General features: G+C 36.4%; 1 protein-coding gene across 3 annotated transcripts; it reads right to left on the reverse strand.

Annotated features, from left to right (window-relative positions):
* Nucleotides 1-13957: 13957 nt before the first annotated feature.
* On the reverse strand, nucleotides 13958-18279 carry LOC149172124 (uncharacterized). 3 transcript variants are annotated; one of them, XM_089424215.1, is made up of 3 exons: nucleotides 17768-18279; nucleotides 16379-16669; nucleotides 13958-15857 (listed from the first exon to the last, which is right to left on the reverse strand). In XM_089424215.1, exons 2-3 carry the CDS (start codon nucleotides 16602-16604, stop codon nucleotides 14383-14385), a joined length of 1701 nt encoding a protein of 566 aa, XP_089280341.1. In that variant the 5' UTR covers nucleotides 16605-16669; nucleotides 17768-18279; the 3' UTR covers nucleotides 13958-14382. The 3 variants fall into 3 exon arrangements, with proteins under 3 accessions (XP_089280341.1, XP_089280342.1, XP_089280340.1); XM_089424216.1 differs by lacking the exon at nucleotides 17768-18279 and adding an exon at nucleotides 16957-17760; XM_089424214.1 differs by lacking the exon at nucleotides 17768-18279 and having other exon boundaries at nucleotides 16379-17760.
* Between the last annotated feature and the right edge of the window lie 220 nt (nucleotides 18280-18499).

An 18499-nucleotide genomic window follows, 5' to 3' on the forward strand; every position in this document is an offset into this window, starting at 1 on the left:
AATGAAAATTCCCAATTGAACTTCACATTGCTTGGTGTAGGAGCCCTTCCAGAAATAAGGCTCAACTACCATTTTTCTTAGAGATTTGCCTAGGATGCAATGTTCAGCACAAGAGAGTAATGTGCATGTACTTTTGAAAGAACAAGTGGGTATGCCTTGTGGAATGTTCAATTGTAGAATGTATCAAGGTTATTTCATAGAAGGGGGAAAGAAGAGTGAGCCTTTAAAAGAAGAGTAGAAGTACTAATCTAGTAGAAAAACACGAGCATATATATATGAATGAATCGTTGATCAACTAGCGAAATAGATCACATATAAGAAACGATTGTTAAAATAAATACAACACACTTTCAACAAGATAAGCACCAATGTTATGCAACCAACTCACAAAATAGAAGAAAGAGATAGATCAACGACTTCAAAAGTAGCCTCTTCGAGGGGGAAACCTCCTTTACATTACACAAATGAACAATTATTGGATGATACAAATGACAAAACATCCTTTCTATATATAGGAGTCTAAGGGGTCATAATAATATAATCAGAGCCAACACAACAATAATAATGTAAGGACACAACAATAACAATAGTGGGCTTCTATGGGGAACAATAATAACAATATGGGGACAACATGGGCACAACAATACAATAAGGGGCTATAATGACAATAATAATAAGGGAATACACTAGTATTATAGGGACCTAACATGACTCTCTCCTTCAAAAAAGTGTTTTCCTCAACACTTGAGTAGCTCTGGATGCTTCTGTATAAAATTCTCATCCTCCCATGTGGAATCTTCAGCGGGTAAATTCTTCCACTTTATGAGATACTCTGAAATTGACCAATTTTGTAGTTGTGAAGTTCTTATTTCTGTCATTGCTTCAGGTTCCAATATGATTTTTCCTTCCTCGTCAAGTTCTGGAAAAATTGTTTGAACTAAGAGCTTGTCACATATAACCTTCTTTAAGAATGAAACATGGAAAATTGGGTGCACTCAGGGAGATGCAGGAAGTTCCAATTTGTATGTTATAGTAGCAATCGTTTGGAACACCTTGTACAGACCATAATACTTTGGTGATAATTTATTATCCTTCTTAGCTTACTTGAGGGACATTTGTTTGTATGGTTGTAGTCGTAGAAATACCCAATTACCTACATCAAAACTTATTTCACTGCGATGTTGATCTGCATGTTGTTTCATTCTATTATGCACCAAAGTGAGGTTATCCTTTAAGAGTTGGAGAACTTTTTGTTGATGCTCAATGTGATTTTCCACTACTTGAACCTTAGAATTTTCTCTTAAATATGATGTGATGGATGGTGGATGACATCCATAAATGGGATCATTTTTTCTGCAGTATGGAAGGAAGTGTTATACCAAGATTCAGCCAGAGGCAACCATTTGACCCATTGTGTTTGTTTATCAGATACAAAGAAATGAAGATACCCTTCCAAACATTTTCTCACTATCTCGGTTTTCCCATCAGATTGAGGATGATAAGATGAGCTATGAGCTAACATAGTACCCAAACAAGAAAATAATTGTGTCCGAAAATTTCCAGTGAAAATAGGATCTCTGTCGCTTACAATAATCTTTGGGTTTCCATGTAGCTTTTAATTGTTTCCATAAATGCAGTAGCAATTACACTGGTTTTAAATGGATGAGATAATGCACAAAAGTGTGCATATTTGGTGAGCCTACCAACTACCACCATGATGACACTCTTTCCTTTGGACTTGGGTAAACCCGTGCTAAAATCCATTGAAACCTCCTCCCAACATTGACTTGGAATGGATAAAGGTTGCAATAGACTTGCGGTCTTAATTGTCTAAACTTTATTTTGTTGGCAAACCAAATATTCCACCACAAAATTTTGAATATCATATTTAAGGCCATCCCAAAAAAATCCTTCTTAACCCTATGGTAAGTTTTTAAAAATGTTGAATGCCCTCCTAAGGGAGAAGTGTGCAATTCCAGAAGAATCTTTGTTTGAGTTGGGAATTCTTACAGAGGTATAAGCGATCTTTGTACCATAACAAATCATTTTTCCAGCTAAATGTATCATATGTACTAGAATCTTGTTGCAACTTTTGAATGAGTGCCCACACCTCTTCCTTATTCTTCCATTCATCCCTTGCTTCGTTTATCCAATCTGGTTGGATAATAGAAATGGCACAAAGCAATGCTTCCACATCCTCATCCTTTCTTGACAGTGCATCTGCACCAACATTTTGCTTCCCTTTTTTTTAGATGATTTCAAAGTCATCACCCAACATCTTTGTGACCCATTTTCATTGTTCTTCTAAAGATAATCTTTGTTCTAAAAAGTATTTAAGACTATCATGATCTATTTTTACCTTGAAGTGTCTTCCCATTAGGTAAGGTTGCCATTTCTTAAGTGGATGTAGTATTGCTAACATTTCCTTTTCATAAATAGCTTTGTGTAAATACTTTCCTTTGATTGGATGACTTTTGAAAGAAATGGGTTTTTCTTCTTGCATTAAAGCAACACCAATTTCATTTCCTGAGGCATCACATTCCATAATATAGGTTTTTGTGAATTCTGACGTAGCTAAGACCGATGCTTGGAAAATTGCCTCTTAAGATGTTCAAAGTCCTTTGTTGCTTTTGGAGTGCAAGAAAATGCATCTTTCTCCAATAATGTTGTTAGAGGTGCTGTTATTCTCCCATAATTCTTAACAAACTTGTGATAATACCCTGTCAACCCAATAAATCCTCGCAGTTGCTTTATGGATGTGGGGATTTTCCATTCCTTAATGGCTTTAATTTTTCTAGGGTCTACCTTAACACCTTCATGAGATACAATATGACCCAAATATTTCACCTCTTGTACTCCAAAGAAACATTTGGAGGTTTTTGCATATAATTGTTTCTCCTCCAATAGTCTGAGCACTATGTCAACATGTTGAACATGATCCTTCCAAGACTTGTTGTAGATTAGTATATCGTCAAAAAATACTAACCCAAATTTTCTAAGGAAGGGTTTGGAAATGGAATTCATCAAACCTTGAAATGTAGAAGGTGCATTGGTAAGGCCAAAGGCATGACCAAAAATTCATAATGACCCTCATGAGTTCTAAATGTTGTTTTTGGAATGTCTTCAGTCTTCATTCTGATTTGATGATATCCTGAAGGAAGGTCCAACTTGGTGAAGTAAATTGCTCCATGCAATTCATCCAATAATTCATCAATGACAAGAATGGGAAATTTAGCTTTAATAGTGAGCTTGTTGAGCTCCCTATAATACAGAGACATGCACCATCATCCATCCTTCTTTTGCACTAATACTACTGGAGCAGAGAAAGAACTTTGACTAGGTTGAATTATACTAGCTTCTAGCATTTCTACAACCATACGTTCAATTTCACTCTTTTGTATATAGGGATATTTGTAAGGACTGATGTTTGGAGGAACACTTCCTGGAATAAAATGAATAGCATGATCATGATCACGAATAGGTGGGAGGCCTTTGGGAGTCTCAAATATCGTGGAATGATTGTCCAAGAATTTTTGGAGATCTCGAGAAATAGATGATTTCGATGTGGGAACCTCTAGCGATCATAATTGTACAATTACGCCTTGTTTTTATTTCTTTAGAAGCTTTTTCATGTCATTAGAGATAATTATCTTTCCCGATTTCCTTGTGATACCCCTTAATTCAACTTCCTTTTCTTCTGAAGAAAATTTCAAGAAAAGTTCTTGAAAATTAAAATTTATCGTACCCAAAGATTATAGCCATTGGACTCCTAGTACAACATCAACACCACCCATTGGAATGGAAAGCATTGGACTATTCAACAAATATTCTCCCATGGATAGCTTGATATTATGGCACTTTCCAGAGCAATTTACGGTTCCTCCATTTGCAACCACCACTTGACACTCTGGTGCTGGATATAGGAAGCAATTCAATTCCTTGCCTATCTTACAATGAATAAAATTATGGGTACTGCCCGAATCAATCAAAACTATTACCTTTTTCTTCTTGATATGTCCTTCTATCTTGATAGTTTGAGGAGTGGCGGCCAATGCATTACAAGATATGGTCAGATTTTCTTCTTTCTCTAGGGTTTGTTCCTGGTGTGTATCCTCTTCTTTTGATGTTTCTTGTTCCTTTTCTTCCTCCTCTTCACAATATATGTAAAATAATTTCTTCTCGTCACAATTATCACCTTTAGTGTATTTTCTATCACAACTATAACAAAGCCATTTTGCTATTTTTTCTTCTAATTGTTGTGGTGTCAACCTTGTAGGTTGTGGAAGGCTAGGGGAAACAACACTTCCATATTTATAGTTGTGAGTGGTAGGCTTCCTTGTTGCCATAATTTTTCTTTCAATTTTTCTTGCCAACCTGAATGCCTTATCCAATGAATCAAGTTCCCAAAGGTGAACTCATGTTGGATGTTATCCTTTAATGTACCTATGAACACATCAATCATATGCTCCTCTAGAATATCTTTTACACTTATATTAAATTTTTGGAAGTCCTCATTGTGCTCTACCATTGAACCCTTTTTTTTGAGATTTATCAATTGGCCAGAAAAGGTGTTGTGTTTTGTATCCTCATAATTTGCTATCATTTATTCCATTAAAATTACCCAAGCAAAAATTTGTTTATGAGAGAAAAGCCATCGATACCATACAAACTGATTGGGTTCCAAATATAAAGTTGCAATGCGTACCTTTTTTGTGTTTTGCACATTATGGAGTTCGAAATATTGCTCCATCTATAGTATCCATGTTACAGGATCCTTGCCGTCAAACTTCCTCATATCGATCTTTGGAACATGGTGGGCCCTCAATCCAATGTTAGAGCCTATGAAATCATGACTAACATTTATTTTGTTCTCCTCATGAGTTTCCTTTACTACCCTTTCACCATTAGTAAGAATTTCTTGTAGAAACTTTGTCAAATATTTCTTCAAATCTTCCATGTTTCCTTTAAGTTTTTCTTCTATACCATCCATATTAGCTTCCATGCCATCCATCTTAGTTTCCATTCCATTCTTTAAACCATCCATCTTAGCTTCAGTTACTTTTTGTGAGAGTGAAATTTGTTGCACTTGGTCTCGTAATTTTGATATATCATGTTGGATTTCTTCCTCTTCTTCATGTGTCATAGTAGATATCTCGGGTTTCTTACTAGGTGTTTCCATTTTTTATTCGGGTCATCAATGAATGATAATTATGCTTCACAATGCCCTCTGAATCACTTCAAACTACTTTCTCAAATAAAACTTATGCAAATTTAAAAAAAAACTACACACCTTTTTTTTCCGCTTTGTATGAACTCTTCTTGAAACGACTATAACTCTATAATTTATAATCTTCAAGTTCTAAAAATTCATCCTATAATAACCCTCTGAGTCTTATTTCCAACCCCACAAGTCTTATCATGATTGGATTCTCCAAGCAAGAGTTATTCCTAATCTCTCGCGATGGCCTAATTATAGACCGATTCAGTAGAGCGAACTTGTATGATGGCCTAATTCCGTCCTATTTCTAACACTTATTACAAAATTTGAATTTGATACTCAGAGAGAAAGTTATTACGATTTTCCCAAGGTGCCCTGTTTGAGATCGAATTCAAGAGCCTGCAAAAACCCTAGCTTCCTCAGTTTATATATCCAAAAATATAGCGATACAAGATCTGAAATTCAGTCACGTGGTTCATCACAAATTCATCTCAAATGGGTTTTAATTTTAGCTTCTGAAGTGTCATAGAAAAAACGTTATAGGAAAATTCCATAATGGCCTATTTGAAGCAGTGAAACCCTAGAATCCAAACCCTTGATACCAATTGTTATGCAACCAGCTCACAAAATAGAAGAAAGAGATGGATCAACGACTTCAAAATCAACCTCTTTGAAGGGTAAACCTCCTTTAAATTACACAAATCAACAATTATTGGATGATACAAATGACAAGGCCTCCTTTATATATAGCGGAATCTAAAGGGTCACAGAATAATCAAAGTTGACATAACAATAATAATGTAAGGGCACATTAATAACAATAGTGGGCTTCTATGGGGCACAATAATAAAAATATGGGGAAAACATGGGCACAACAATAAAAATAAGGGGCTACAATGACAATAATAATAAGGGAATACACTAGTATTATAGCGACCTATCAACCAAAGTCACCAAAATAGTTCAATTTCTTTAGTACAAATGAAAACAACATATATCTGCAAACATTTAAAGAATAGTCTTACAACATTTACAACGTACGAATGAAAGTGTTCTGTCTCAACGAGCTTCAAGTATTAAGAAAAATTTCTAAGATACATCGGTACAAATGAACACTACTCGCTCCAATAGTGAAGCATTAGATCAGCCACTTGCTCCTCCAAAAGAACTATCTTCCTCTCTAATGCCTAGTAGGAGGAGCCAAGGTGAAAATTCATTTTCATGAACTATGAGGGTGTATATATAACAAATGGGGTGACTCTTCACCTCCCTTGTGACTCTTGGACTACCCTCATGAATGTTTGACTTCCATATGACCTTTTGATTCCTTCATGACTTTTCACATTCTATAGATGACTCTTGGACTTCCACTTTACATTAAATTTATTACTCATATAAAAACTTGACATGACACCTTGACAAGACATGTCATGACATTGATGAAATGGACTGCATGATGATATGGAAATGTCAAGCCATTATTTTTGTTGCTATGTTTGCATCTTCTTGAAAGATGGTGCATGCTATTCTTCTTCCTCCTCCATAAGGCTTTGAAGGTAAGGAGTTTTTACTATGATCTTGATCTCCAGCTACTGTCACAACCTACTATCCCTTTATCTTTTCTTCAATGATCAACTTATCTTTATAGATACATAGGTATCTTCTAGCATGGTCTCCTTCTTCTTCTCCTTCATCATCATCATAACATGATAAGATACAATACATGCAACTGGAAACAACTCATGACAAGACGACATAAGTCCAAAAAATCCTAGTCTAACATGCTTCATGAAAATCACAAACTAAACTAGAACTAGATGTTGGACTGGGAGACTGACTCAGGGATTGCGTAGTGCGCATTTCTATAGGTCAGGAGTCAGAACTAAGGCTTGAGACTACGTAGTGTGCAGTTTAGGAAGCCGAGGGTAGGGTGACTACGCAGTTGAGGAGCTCAAGTAGGTAGGCTTGGGGCTTGTGGTTTCCCATTGCACAATTATGGAAGGAGAGAGGCATAGGGTTTACGCAGTTGCACAATTTATGTAGGCAGACTGAAAACTTGACGCTTGACAATGTGTAGTGCACAGAAGGAGCTGATTGGGAGGTTGAACTATGCATTTATGGAGCTTAAGGGTCCAAGGTTGAGCATTGAGACTACGTAATATGCAGTTTTGGGAGGTAGGAGTTGCACACTGTGCAGTTGCAAGAGGCAAGGTCTGAGCTTGAGGGTTAAGACTATGAAGTGCGCAACTCCAGAGGGTTGAGTGAAGTCATGTTTCTCAGGAAATAAATTTTTAGGATTTGGCTAAGTGTGGGATCAGTAAGGTCAAAGTGAACAAGGACAAAACCTGAACATGATCACATACTTAAAATAGTCAACAACACAAAATTTATCACTCAGAAGACAATAATAACACGATCCCCTCAATGTGATGGCAATACACCAACTTCCTCCAAGTGCAACACTAAAGGTACACTTTTGTGACGACAATGAAGACACTTGTGTGATAGTGCATAAAACTTTGGGAATGAGTGTAATACATGTATATATGATAAATATGACTCATTAACACCAAATTTACCCCTTGAAGCAAACCATAACTCCACTTATATGACATATGACACTTCCCATGCCAAAAGATGACACTTTGGTTTTCTTCCAAAAGGGACTAGAAGACTTAGAGAAAACACATGGGATGAGACTTATTAATTGTGAGAACAACATGCAAGGTTAAATTAGGCTGTGAAATTTGGATGTAAGCCAAAATTTTGGAGGGTGTTGTAGCAGCGACAACAATCAACCCCATACAAGCTGAGGCCATAAATGTGTCCTGATTCACATGCTTTTTGAAACATTTGTCAAATTCCTTCATAGCTAACATAAAGAGAAGCAATGAGAAAGTATCACCCTACCTCAACCCTCTTGAAGGATGAAAAGTTTGAGAAGGTGAACCATTAATCAAGATAGAGAAGAATATTGACGAGATAAGAGACAACCCCCATGCTAACCATTGTTCTGAAAATATATAAGCTCGTAGAGCCCATAGTAAATATGTCCAACTTATTCTATCGTAAGCCTTAGATAAGTCAACTTTAATAATCATACCTGGACATTTTGACACCCTCAAAGAAGGGATAATTTCATGCATCACAAAAGCATCATCCGCAATCTGACACCCCTCTACAAATCTGGTTTTGGTCGGAGATACTAATATTGGAAGAATTCCAATGGTTTCAATATGTTAATTATTACAATTAAAATAATTTTATATAGCACATTGCATAGAGAAATAGGTCTGAAACCCTCACGGCTCTCCAAATGACCTACTTTTAGAGCTAGAGGAAAGAATGTTGTGTTTAGTGTTGTGTGCATACATTTGGTCTGCCTTGATTCCTCAATGACCTCATGTATCTCCTTACCTAAGAACCCCTAATACGCCTGAAATAAATTCATCATAAATCCATCCAGCCCAGGGGCCTTATTCTTTGGCATGTTCATAACCACCATTTCAATCTCTAACAAGGAGATTGGTATCATTAACACAATATTTTTTCATTATTGAGAATTCTTGGTATATGTTGAAGAATTGTGTTTATAGCTATTTATCTACCTAAGCATTTCTCAGTCAATATATCATTAAAATAATTTACCAATTCACTTTCTATTTCTTCATGTTGTAGTTTTCTTTCCCCGTCCTATCCAATGAGACAAAAAATTCTATTATTATAGCATTGTTGAATCATAGCATTATGCAAGAACTTTGAATTATGATCTCCATCCCTGAGCCATTGTATCCTCAACTTTTATTTCCATAGTGTCTCTTCTTGTTGCCTTCTGTGCTCTAAATTTTGAAGAGTCGCTGTCTTTATCACTGCCAACTCTGTAGATCTGCCTTCAAGAATAAGTTTTTGTTGAATACTTGAAATTTTCCTTTCCAATGCTTTCTTGTCTTCAAAAATGTTTCCAAAGACATGCTTATTCCAATGTTTGATCCTATACTTCAACACTTTTAGTTTGAGTTGGAATGTGTATATTTTATTAGTACCTTAGATGTCCAACTCCTTCCACCATTTGTCTAACAATTCTACAACACTTTTTGTTTGAATCCAAAAGCTTTCAAAATGGAACAAATGATTTAATGGGGCCTTTTAAAATCTAGTTCCAATTGAATGAGCCAGTGATCCAACCCCATACAAGGCAAAATTGAAGCTTCTACAAATATGTTCTTTTGTAAAACTTCCTCTAATAATAGAAAGTGATCCAAATGGCAGGATATATGGTTTCCGCCTCCACGATGGTTATTCCAGGTGAAAAGCCCATTGTTTTATAGAATGTCTACAAGGTGCAATTTTTCAATATACCCATCAAAATCAACTGATACTTGGTATAACCTATGAACACCTCCTTTTTTCTCCTCTCATGAGATTGAAATATCCTCCAACCACCCATAGGGAATTCCCTATCATTTGTTTTATCTCCTATAGTTGCTACAAAAAAAACCCTCTTATCCCTTACACCGAGAGGGCCATAGACTACTGGTAAGAAAACGATGTCTTTCGTCCCAATATATCTAAGTTGTTTGTAAGAATTCAAGCGATAGATTACCAGTCTTGGAAAACTACTTCATTTGGATTCCACCAGACAACTAGGCCTCGCGCATTACCCCTCGCAGCTAGAGACATCGACTTGCATCCTTTCCAACAATTGCCTACAGTTTTGATCCTCTTTTCCCCTATTAATTGTGTTTCGTGAATATAACAATAGTTGCGTTTTCCTTTCTAATTTGTTCTCTGAGGTGTCATTGTTTCCCCCTGCTATTAAGCCCTCGTATATTCCATGATATTATATTCATGATGAGATTTTGGGTAGTGACGATGGAATTTCTGTCAAGGTTGTTGCTTGATCCGGAATGACCTGGTTTGCTCCAATGTTTTGTCTTGCTTCCTTCGGTTTATTCACCTTCTTCTTTGATTCTTTGGTAAGGACCTTGAGGAGAATTTCTTTTCCCTTCTCCTTAAAGGCTTGGAATGATTGGGCTACTGAGTCCCCTACCAAGTTTCATCACTTCATTTTCCATTGAAGATAAGAATTTGCAGAGAGTTCTCTATTTTCCTTATCCAAGTCTCCCAAATCTTGTTGAGCCTATTCATTCACCAAGGTAACTAAAAACCTCTCCTCTTATGAGAGGTTTGTTGACTTTTGTTTCAGCAAAGAAGCTACTTCCTCAAAACCTGATAGTGCATAAAAATCAAAACTCCCTTGTATATTCTCCTCCTCAAATTTGCAGTTTAGCGCATTTTTGTCTAGAGTTTGTTTTGTAGGTGTCATGCCCCTTTGAGTGTCCTCCATGTTTTGAGAATCTTCCTCCATGGCCTCCAGTGTTGAAAGGGGTTCTTCTCCTCCATCACCTTTGAGTTAGGAGAGCTCTGGTTCTTGTGGTTGTCTCCTTGTTATGAACTTGGTGAGGTCATCATTTGGAATCTGACCTCTTATTACTTGTTCCTTCCGTCTTAATGGGCATTCTCTTATCAAGTGACCATGCTCATGATAGATCCAACATCTAAATGGAACATGTTCGTAGTCTAAATGTTGTTTCCATACTTCTCCTTGATAATCTAGCTCGATGGAATATGGTAACGACTGAGAAATATTCATATATACACACAACCTGACATATGACATGTTTTCCCCCCTTTGGTGACCTTTGAGACTTTGAAAAAATACCTTGACATTTTCCCTATCCCTTCTAGAATTTCCGGTATCCAAAAATTGACTAGAAGTGAATACAATCTTACCCATATCAGCGTTGTTGTCAATTCCTCCTTATCAGGGTTAAAACATGCTTCCCAATGTTTGATATAGAGGCCCACATTGTTGTAGAAATAGGGCTCTCCCTCAAAGGTTTGAGATTTATCTTCGACATTGGAGAAAATAATTGTGAAGAATCCTTTTGGCCCCAATCTCAAATTGACCTCTCCCTTTGGTTACCGTTTATGTTATATCCAACGTTCCAATTCCTTCTCCATAAGTCGAATCCCTATAAACTTGGAAATAAAAGCATGATCTCTCATGCACTTCCTATGATCATCCAGACATCTCGTTTGGATGATAAATCTAGGGTTTTGAGAGGCCTTAGGGATACATTGACCCCATACCCATTTGACACTTATCACCTAGAATAAGCATTTGTGAAAAACTTGAGGATCCCCTTTCAATAACCAATTTTACTTCACCATGAAAAGGCCTACTAGTGAGAGCACTTCCAAAGGAGGGGTGGGCCCCTCCTGCCTTTGGATTCATGTTCAAAGAATCTTTGCCATGCAATCTCTGTTTGTATGTAGAATCCAACACAAGACTGAAAGAGAAAAAAAACCCTAACCCTACCACTAAACTCTCAAAAATTCAAAATCAAATTTTTCTGACACTCTTTTCTTTAGTGAGAATATCAATGCATCCACACCCAAAATATATATTTATGCATACTAAAAAATTTAATAGTTAAAAAAATGAAAATTTCAACATTAAATAAAAGTTAACTTTTATGTCACAAATTTTCCAATGTATATGAATTCATTTTTATGTAATAAGTTTTTCACTGTATATGAATTTTGAAGGAAGTTAAATAATATTTAACGAATATGAAAATTTCAACCTTAAATTTTTATGTAATAAGTTTTTATACGCATACGATATTTTAGGGAAGTTAAATACTGAAATAAATTTATGGGCAAAACATTCCCAAAATGTATTTTTGAATATATACGCTTTACGAGCTTTAACTAAGCTAGATCTGTCGGGAACAACTCTTTTTCTTTACACCAAAAATGAAGGATTAAGAACTGACAACTAAATAACCGAAAGACAGCTCAAGACCAAAGCGGATAGAAAATTATTTGATAATGTTGGGCGGCTCTTAGTGGAGGCTGGTTGGTTGCAACTATGGGTGAAAAAAAAGCACTTTTCAGCTTGACCTAGAATATGGGCAGACCTTCTACCTCAAAAAAATAATCTCTGGTTTGGCTCCCTGGAGCCTCTGTAAGTGTAATATTGAAATTGATTAGTTAGTCGGTATTGGGAGTCTCTTCAGTGTAAATAGTGGAATTGATTTAGTTGGTATGTTTTGATTTATTATTTTATAGTAGATTTTTTTTGAAGTAAAATTTATAGGTAGTTGTAAATTTCCAAATATTTATTATTATTTTGAATCGGCAATAAATCTTATGTTTATAGCTGTGGTTAGTTTTTTTTGGGTGATAAGTTTATGGATGGCTTGGCTTGTTGGCACACCATCAACGTCCGATATATTTCAACTGGGCTGCAGCATATATTTGTCTATATGTGATTGTAATATGAAAAAGTCCTGATGTGATGGCTGTCATCTTGTTCTGACACATATAATGTACAAAAAAAAGAGGGCCCATAAATGCTTCTTAAGGGAACTAGCCCTTCCCATTTAAAAAAAAAAAGTTTATGTAATTGATTTCCAATATTGGTATTTTCCATTACGCCAAACTTTTTAGGTATTAGTAAATTTCCAAATTCTTACACTAAAATTGCGGGGTACTATTAAACCGCCAAACCTTTATCATTACTTTGAGTGAATAATTAATCCATGTTTCCAGAGTAACTATTAATTCACATAATTGATTCCCAATAAAATGAGTGTTACAATTATACGAATAATGATAATAATTAATAATTAAATGTTACAATTACTCCAACAATAATTAATAATTTCACTAACTAATAAATAATTTTAAAAAAAAATTATATTTATGGGTTACAAAAACTTTGAACCCATAAGCAATCCAATCCACTCTAAATTGATTATATGACTAAATCAAATGTATCATAACAAATATAAACCTAAACACGGTTGACCAAGTTTACTATAACAGATAATTTATTAACAAGATTCACCTCCAACACCTAAACAACTCTCATATATACCTAAAGAACTCTCATGTTTACTGATACAAGTGTTGGCTAACTGAACACATGCAAAGCTTAATCACAGAAACATCTGGTGTTCTGAGTCTGATTACTGAACATCGCCGGTACATAGACCTATAAAATGGTGCAATATAACATGATCTCCGTATTGTTATAACATTTTCACACTATGAGAATGCAATTCTTCTGACGGTTTGTGCTGGTTTACAGGAAGCTATAATGCTAAGGAATCATTATATCGAAATAGTTTTTTTTTCCTCCTAACCAGTACAAATAGGACAAGCATATGAAATCTAGTTATTACATCCAGCTTTCTGTTGTTCTTGAAGATCCTTGGTAGGGATGTGCAAGATTGTTTGAAACACTTCAAAGGATTAAACTGACAAGACTACAAGACATTAGCTTGACCCTCTATTCTTCTTAACCATGCTCTTTACATATCCTGAAACTTAGCAAGAACATTGAGTTTACAATTAAAAAGCTACAGATAGATTGACCCTCTATTCTTCTTAACCATGCTCTTTACATATCCTGAAACTTACCAAGAACATTGAGTTTACAATTAAAAAGCCAGATATAGAACAATAGATATTCACGTCCCCATTCCAAGGCTCCTAATTGGAATTGCGAAGGGTATTGAACTTTGCATTCTATTTCAAGGCAACTCCAGCTCTGCACTGATTATTTAATGGAAATCCCAGTGTTGAAAGCGCATACTCCTATATCACTCATTCACAAAAAGTGTGAAACAGATAAACATCGTGCCTTACTGATTGCATCAATTCAAATATGCCAATCCGAGTTCTCTAAATAACTCTGCAAGCTGAGAGATGCTTCTGAATTCCAATAATACAAATTTAATCTGGCTGCTGTTCTCTTCACAGAAAACAGAAGTTAAGGTATTACTGGAGTTTTTTCCTAAAACCAAATGCCAAGGAATCAGTTATCCGTATGTCATACCTACTACACGGGTACAATTGTAAAATTGGACTGTAACTATCAACAATACATAAACAATCTGACTTCGATATCAAAAACATTTTCAGAACATTTTCTTATTTGGATGGTGTGCTTGAGATGGAATAGCTCCTTGTGAGTAGTTCTGACTGTTCATATTGCATGTTATGCTTTATAATATCACAAACCAACTTGCGCTCGTCTACTGTCACAGAACTGTTGCCAAAACTTCTCTAATATCCAGGGATCTTGAAGATCAAAATTCTCCGTCATTTGAAAGACAGGTATTTTTCCTTTCGGTGTCCTCTGTCCTGCTGCTACCCTGTAGATTATCTTCATTGTCTTTTGCACATGATTTCCTGCACGGTAAATTTGAATCCTCATCTAATTGCCTCAATAGATGTTGTTCCTCTTCGGACAGCTGCTGAAGAGCCTTCTCAAATAAGGCTAACAACTCTGGGTCAAAAAGGGGATAGTCCCATTTTTTATTCTCTATGGCAGAAACCCCAGAATCAGAGTAAACACTTGAATCTCCATCGTTTGCTAATTTGTCATCGATATTCAAAACAGGGCAATAATCTGTTTCAACTTTAGCTCCATCGCCTGATGGCTGACCAGAGTTACCAGTATCATTGGCCTTACATGATTTATCCCAAAATTCAAAATAGCCTAATGACAATTCAGTAGACACACCTGGTGAATAAATATGCCCTCCACCCGTCAGCCACTCTTTCAAGCTTCCAACTGCAGAAAACTCAGGAGTTCTTGGAATAGTGATACCGCCAAGATCTGGATCATTCAGCTTAGCTCTTACATGCATTCTTCTTTCACCTGAATTTGTCTCTGTGGGTTGATCTTTTTCTAAATTTACCTCTGCCAGACCAGTGATTCCTATGCTCGTCTCCACCCTGCGACTGTTTTCCTGGTTGCCACTGTTCTCTGCAATTGTCTGTGCGATGCCATTGTTTTCCTCCCTGCTATTGTTTTGTGTAACTGTTTTTGCGAGGCCATTGTTTTCCTTACTGCTGTTGTTTTCTGAAACTGTCAGTGTGATGCCATCGTTGTCCTCACTGCTATTGTTTTCTGAAGGTGTCTGTGGGATGTAACTGTTAACATCAGTATTCGTGTCACTTAGATCAAAAGAGGGCTGCAGGACAGAGATCTCGAAAGAGCAATCATCATCATCTTCTGACTCCTCTCTCCAATTAATAACAACTGGAATCATGTTTCTTTCAGTGAGTGAAAGTGATGGACATGAAGACAGGCTAGATTGTGAAGTCGAGCTAAATTCATTGATAGTTTCTATGTGCTCATGTCCTGAATAATGAAGATGCCTTTTGGAGTTTCTATCCCAAAGGGGTAGACTCTTCCTCCTGGCAAGAAAAGCATCATATTCCTCCACAGTATGAAAACTTTCCAGAGATTTGGCAATTGAAATCCTTGGCGGAGAACTCTTGTCAGTCATTTCCTCGTGTATGTCACTACTGTTAGTAGAAAGTGAATCAGAATCTGACCCAGTTTTCATAGAAACATGATACCTTTCTCCATAGTCAAGGCCTTCCAATAGTTCCCATGTAAAAATGACCTCTGTTTTGTCCTCCTCTGTAGGCTTATATTCTTCTGATTCTCCCTCTACAGCTTCGTGCTTTTCTAATTTTTCTTCTTTCAACGAACTCTCCGATTGCAGATCTGAGTTCACTCTAACATGGTTTTCAGTAATAAGCCTTTCACCTGTAAATGTTTCAGTATGTCAGTGCTTGTAATCTTGATCAGTTTATGCTTGTTGCAAACCAAAGATTTGATGAATACTCAAATTTCTTAAAGAGGTAAGGTTTCCAGTAGACTCCTGATTCAGGGGTGAAGTTATGACATGTCCGGTCCCCCTCAGGGTGAACTGTCCACAACTACAAATAAGCAGACGAGGCAGGTGCAAGTTTTAGGCGATTTTAATGGAAGAGGACCCTATCACACCAGCTTCGCAAAGGAAATTGCTTGTGATTAGTGGTTCACCTTTAAAAGGCCATTTACCTGATGAGTGGGCTCACTACTGGTGCTTGAGTTCACACAAAGCAATTTAGAAAAAACGAAAAAGAAAAAAGGAAAGGCAACCATTTCAAGTTGAATTAAAATTTTGATAGTGTATTTGAGTCACTCGAAATCAGATCATATGCCAATAGATAAATCAAATTTCTTTACCTCTGAAAAATAACGAAGAGACGAATTTCAGCAAGCAAAGCAAGAAAAGGGCTCACCTTCAGAATATTTGCTGATAAAAGGAAGTACATTCTCTGGCTCTGATGGAGCTGGAAGTTTCTTGGCAAGCTTATTGGCCTTGCAAATCAGAGCAACAAATTCATGGCTGTTTGCTAGGACCAAGTCATCTAGTATCGGTATCGCTGTGACCGGAGGAAACGGCCGCTTCAAAATCTCTTGGAAACTGGTTGACCTTAAAATTCTCTTGGAAGATACGCAACCCATCCCTCAAAAATTCACACCAATTCCGCTCTAACCTCGGTTTTGGATGCCTTCGACTGTATTGAATTCTGTGACAACAATCAGCAAACCCCTCGATCACAAGTCCATGGACTGACAAAGAAAGTAATCAGAACGCAGGATCTCGTTCAGAAATAAAAATAATTCCTTCTGCGGGGTTAAATTTCAACATATGATCCTGATAGATGTAAACAATAAAGGAAATGTGTGAACCTGCAAATGCGTTTTTGGCTTTAGATATAAACAGATTATCATATTTTAACTGTTAGTGTTTGTAGCTTCTGTGCAATTCCCTTGCATATTTCAATGGCAAGTTTTGAGAATGAAGCCTACCAACCTATACCCTAAATTCTAGTCTGAAGCAAAAAGCAAGAGAGTAGTTCTGGCTTCCTATCCGATTAAGTATTTTAGCTTGATTGCTTGTATTTATTTTTGTCGCCGATTATTATCAATTCTTCCGACCTAAAAAGACGAACCTAGAGGCCTGCAGTGGTCAGATGAAGCGAAAAAATTTAGAGCTTCAGAAAACTTGTGTTCCAAAGGAATCCTAAAACCTATGTTAAATCAAACAGGGGAACAAGAAATCTATGTTCGAAATCTAAATCCTAATTTTATGTTAAATCAAACAGCGGAAATTCTTTGCTTCAGGGACAATTTTAACATTTGCAAAACGATAAGCTTCAATTCTCCAGATCACTCCATTACGGGAAAATGTTCTGTTATGGACCACCTGTCTGCACAATTAATTTGTTTCATTTTGACATATTGACGGCTTAATGCTCCGAAAAGTTGAAATGCAAACGCAATCTTAATGTCAAAACCAAATCTCGCGAATATTTTAACCTTCCTAAACGATTAACCGCAAGTAAATTTTCTGCATTATTTCATGTATTCTAGAGATATTCAGAATGTTCTAAAATGAATAAAGCCTGCCTTGAAGATTTCAGGTGCCTGAAAGCGATACACCAGACATACAATCGCTGTAAAGTCTCTAGGTCGTAAAAGGACAAAGGCATCCAATTTCGCGGAGATCTTTTACATAATACTCTCATTCCATAAAAGTCAATAATGTGCCGTCAGACTTGAATCGTTTCAGACAGCTTAAAGTGAAAATTTATGGTCTGGCATCCAAATATTAGGGAATTTACCAGGCATTAAACTGCAATAAAGCCACGGGCCGATGAAACGCATCCAAATGCTTCCATTTTGGCAGATTCCTTTTAACATTGCTCAAAAGTCAATGATGTGCCGTCAGACTTGAATCGTTCCAGAGAGATTAAAACAAAATCAAATCAGCTTAAAGTGAAAGGATTTACGGTCTCGCATGCAAATATAATGGAATTTACCGGGCATGAAACCTATTTTGGCAGAGATTCTTTTTAACAAACTTTAATCTCCAGCGATCTAAGTCAATAATTAGCAGCAGCCTTAGAACCGTTTGAAAACAGCCAGTCTTCGCGGTCAAGACAGTGGATTTGTTTCATTTCATTTTTAATTATTTTTACTCTGATAACAAAACATTCTTTCCTGTGGTAGAGACGGCACTCTTTTTCTTAGAATTTATAGAAACATTCCACTTCTGGAAGTAATTTTATGCTCCAATCGTTACACCGTACTTATTTCTCACCTGTATTGCTACCCGATAGTGAAGCGTACTTCATCATCTGCCATGACCATAATTTTCAAGATTCTGCCGTTAGGGTTGTAGGTGACATGCATTGTGTAGCTTTTTTAATGGGGTTAGTTGGGAATTTAAGGGCAACTCAGGTTGAATCTGTTATTTTCTGATCAATGGTTATTTTAATTTTGAAGTTGTTTTTAAACAGGTTTGAAAATTTATTATAATTTAGTTGTGAAACCTGCAGGGAAGATAGCTATTT

The sequence above is a fragment of the Pinus tabuliformis genome, chromosome 4_2 (genome assembly GCF_031772625.1).
Source record: "Pinus tabuliformis cultivar Carrire ecotype Pingquan chromosome 4_2, CPIR1, whole genome shotgun sequence".
NCBI lineage: Eukaryota > Viridiplantae > Streptophyta > Pinopsida > Pinales > Pinaceae > Pinus > Pinus tabuliformis.

Bases quoted from the DNA above. Each gene is read 5' to 3' on its own strand.
- LOC149172124 (XM_089424215.1), bottom strand. From the start codon at position 16,604: ATGGGTTGCGTATCTTCCAAGAGAATTTTAAGGTCAACCAGTTTCCAA. The intron at 15,858-16,378 runs GTGAGCCCTTTT...AAACATTTACAG, and splicing joins TATCAGCAAATATTCTGAAG to GTGAAAGGCTTATTACTGAA.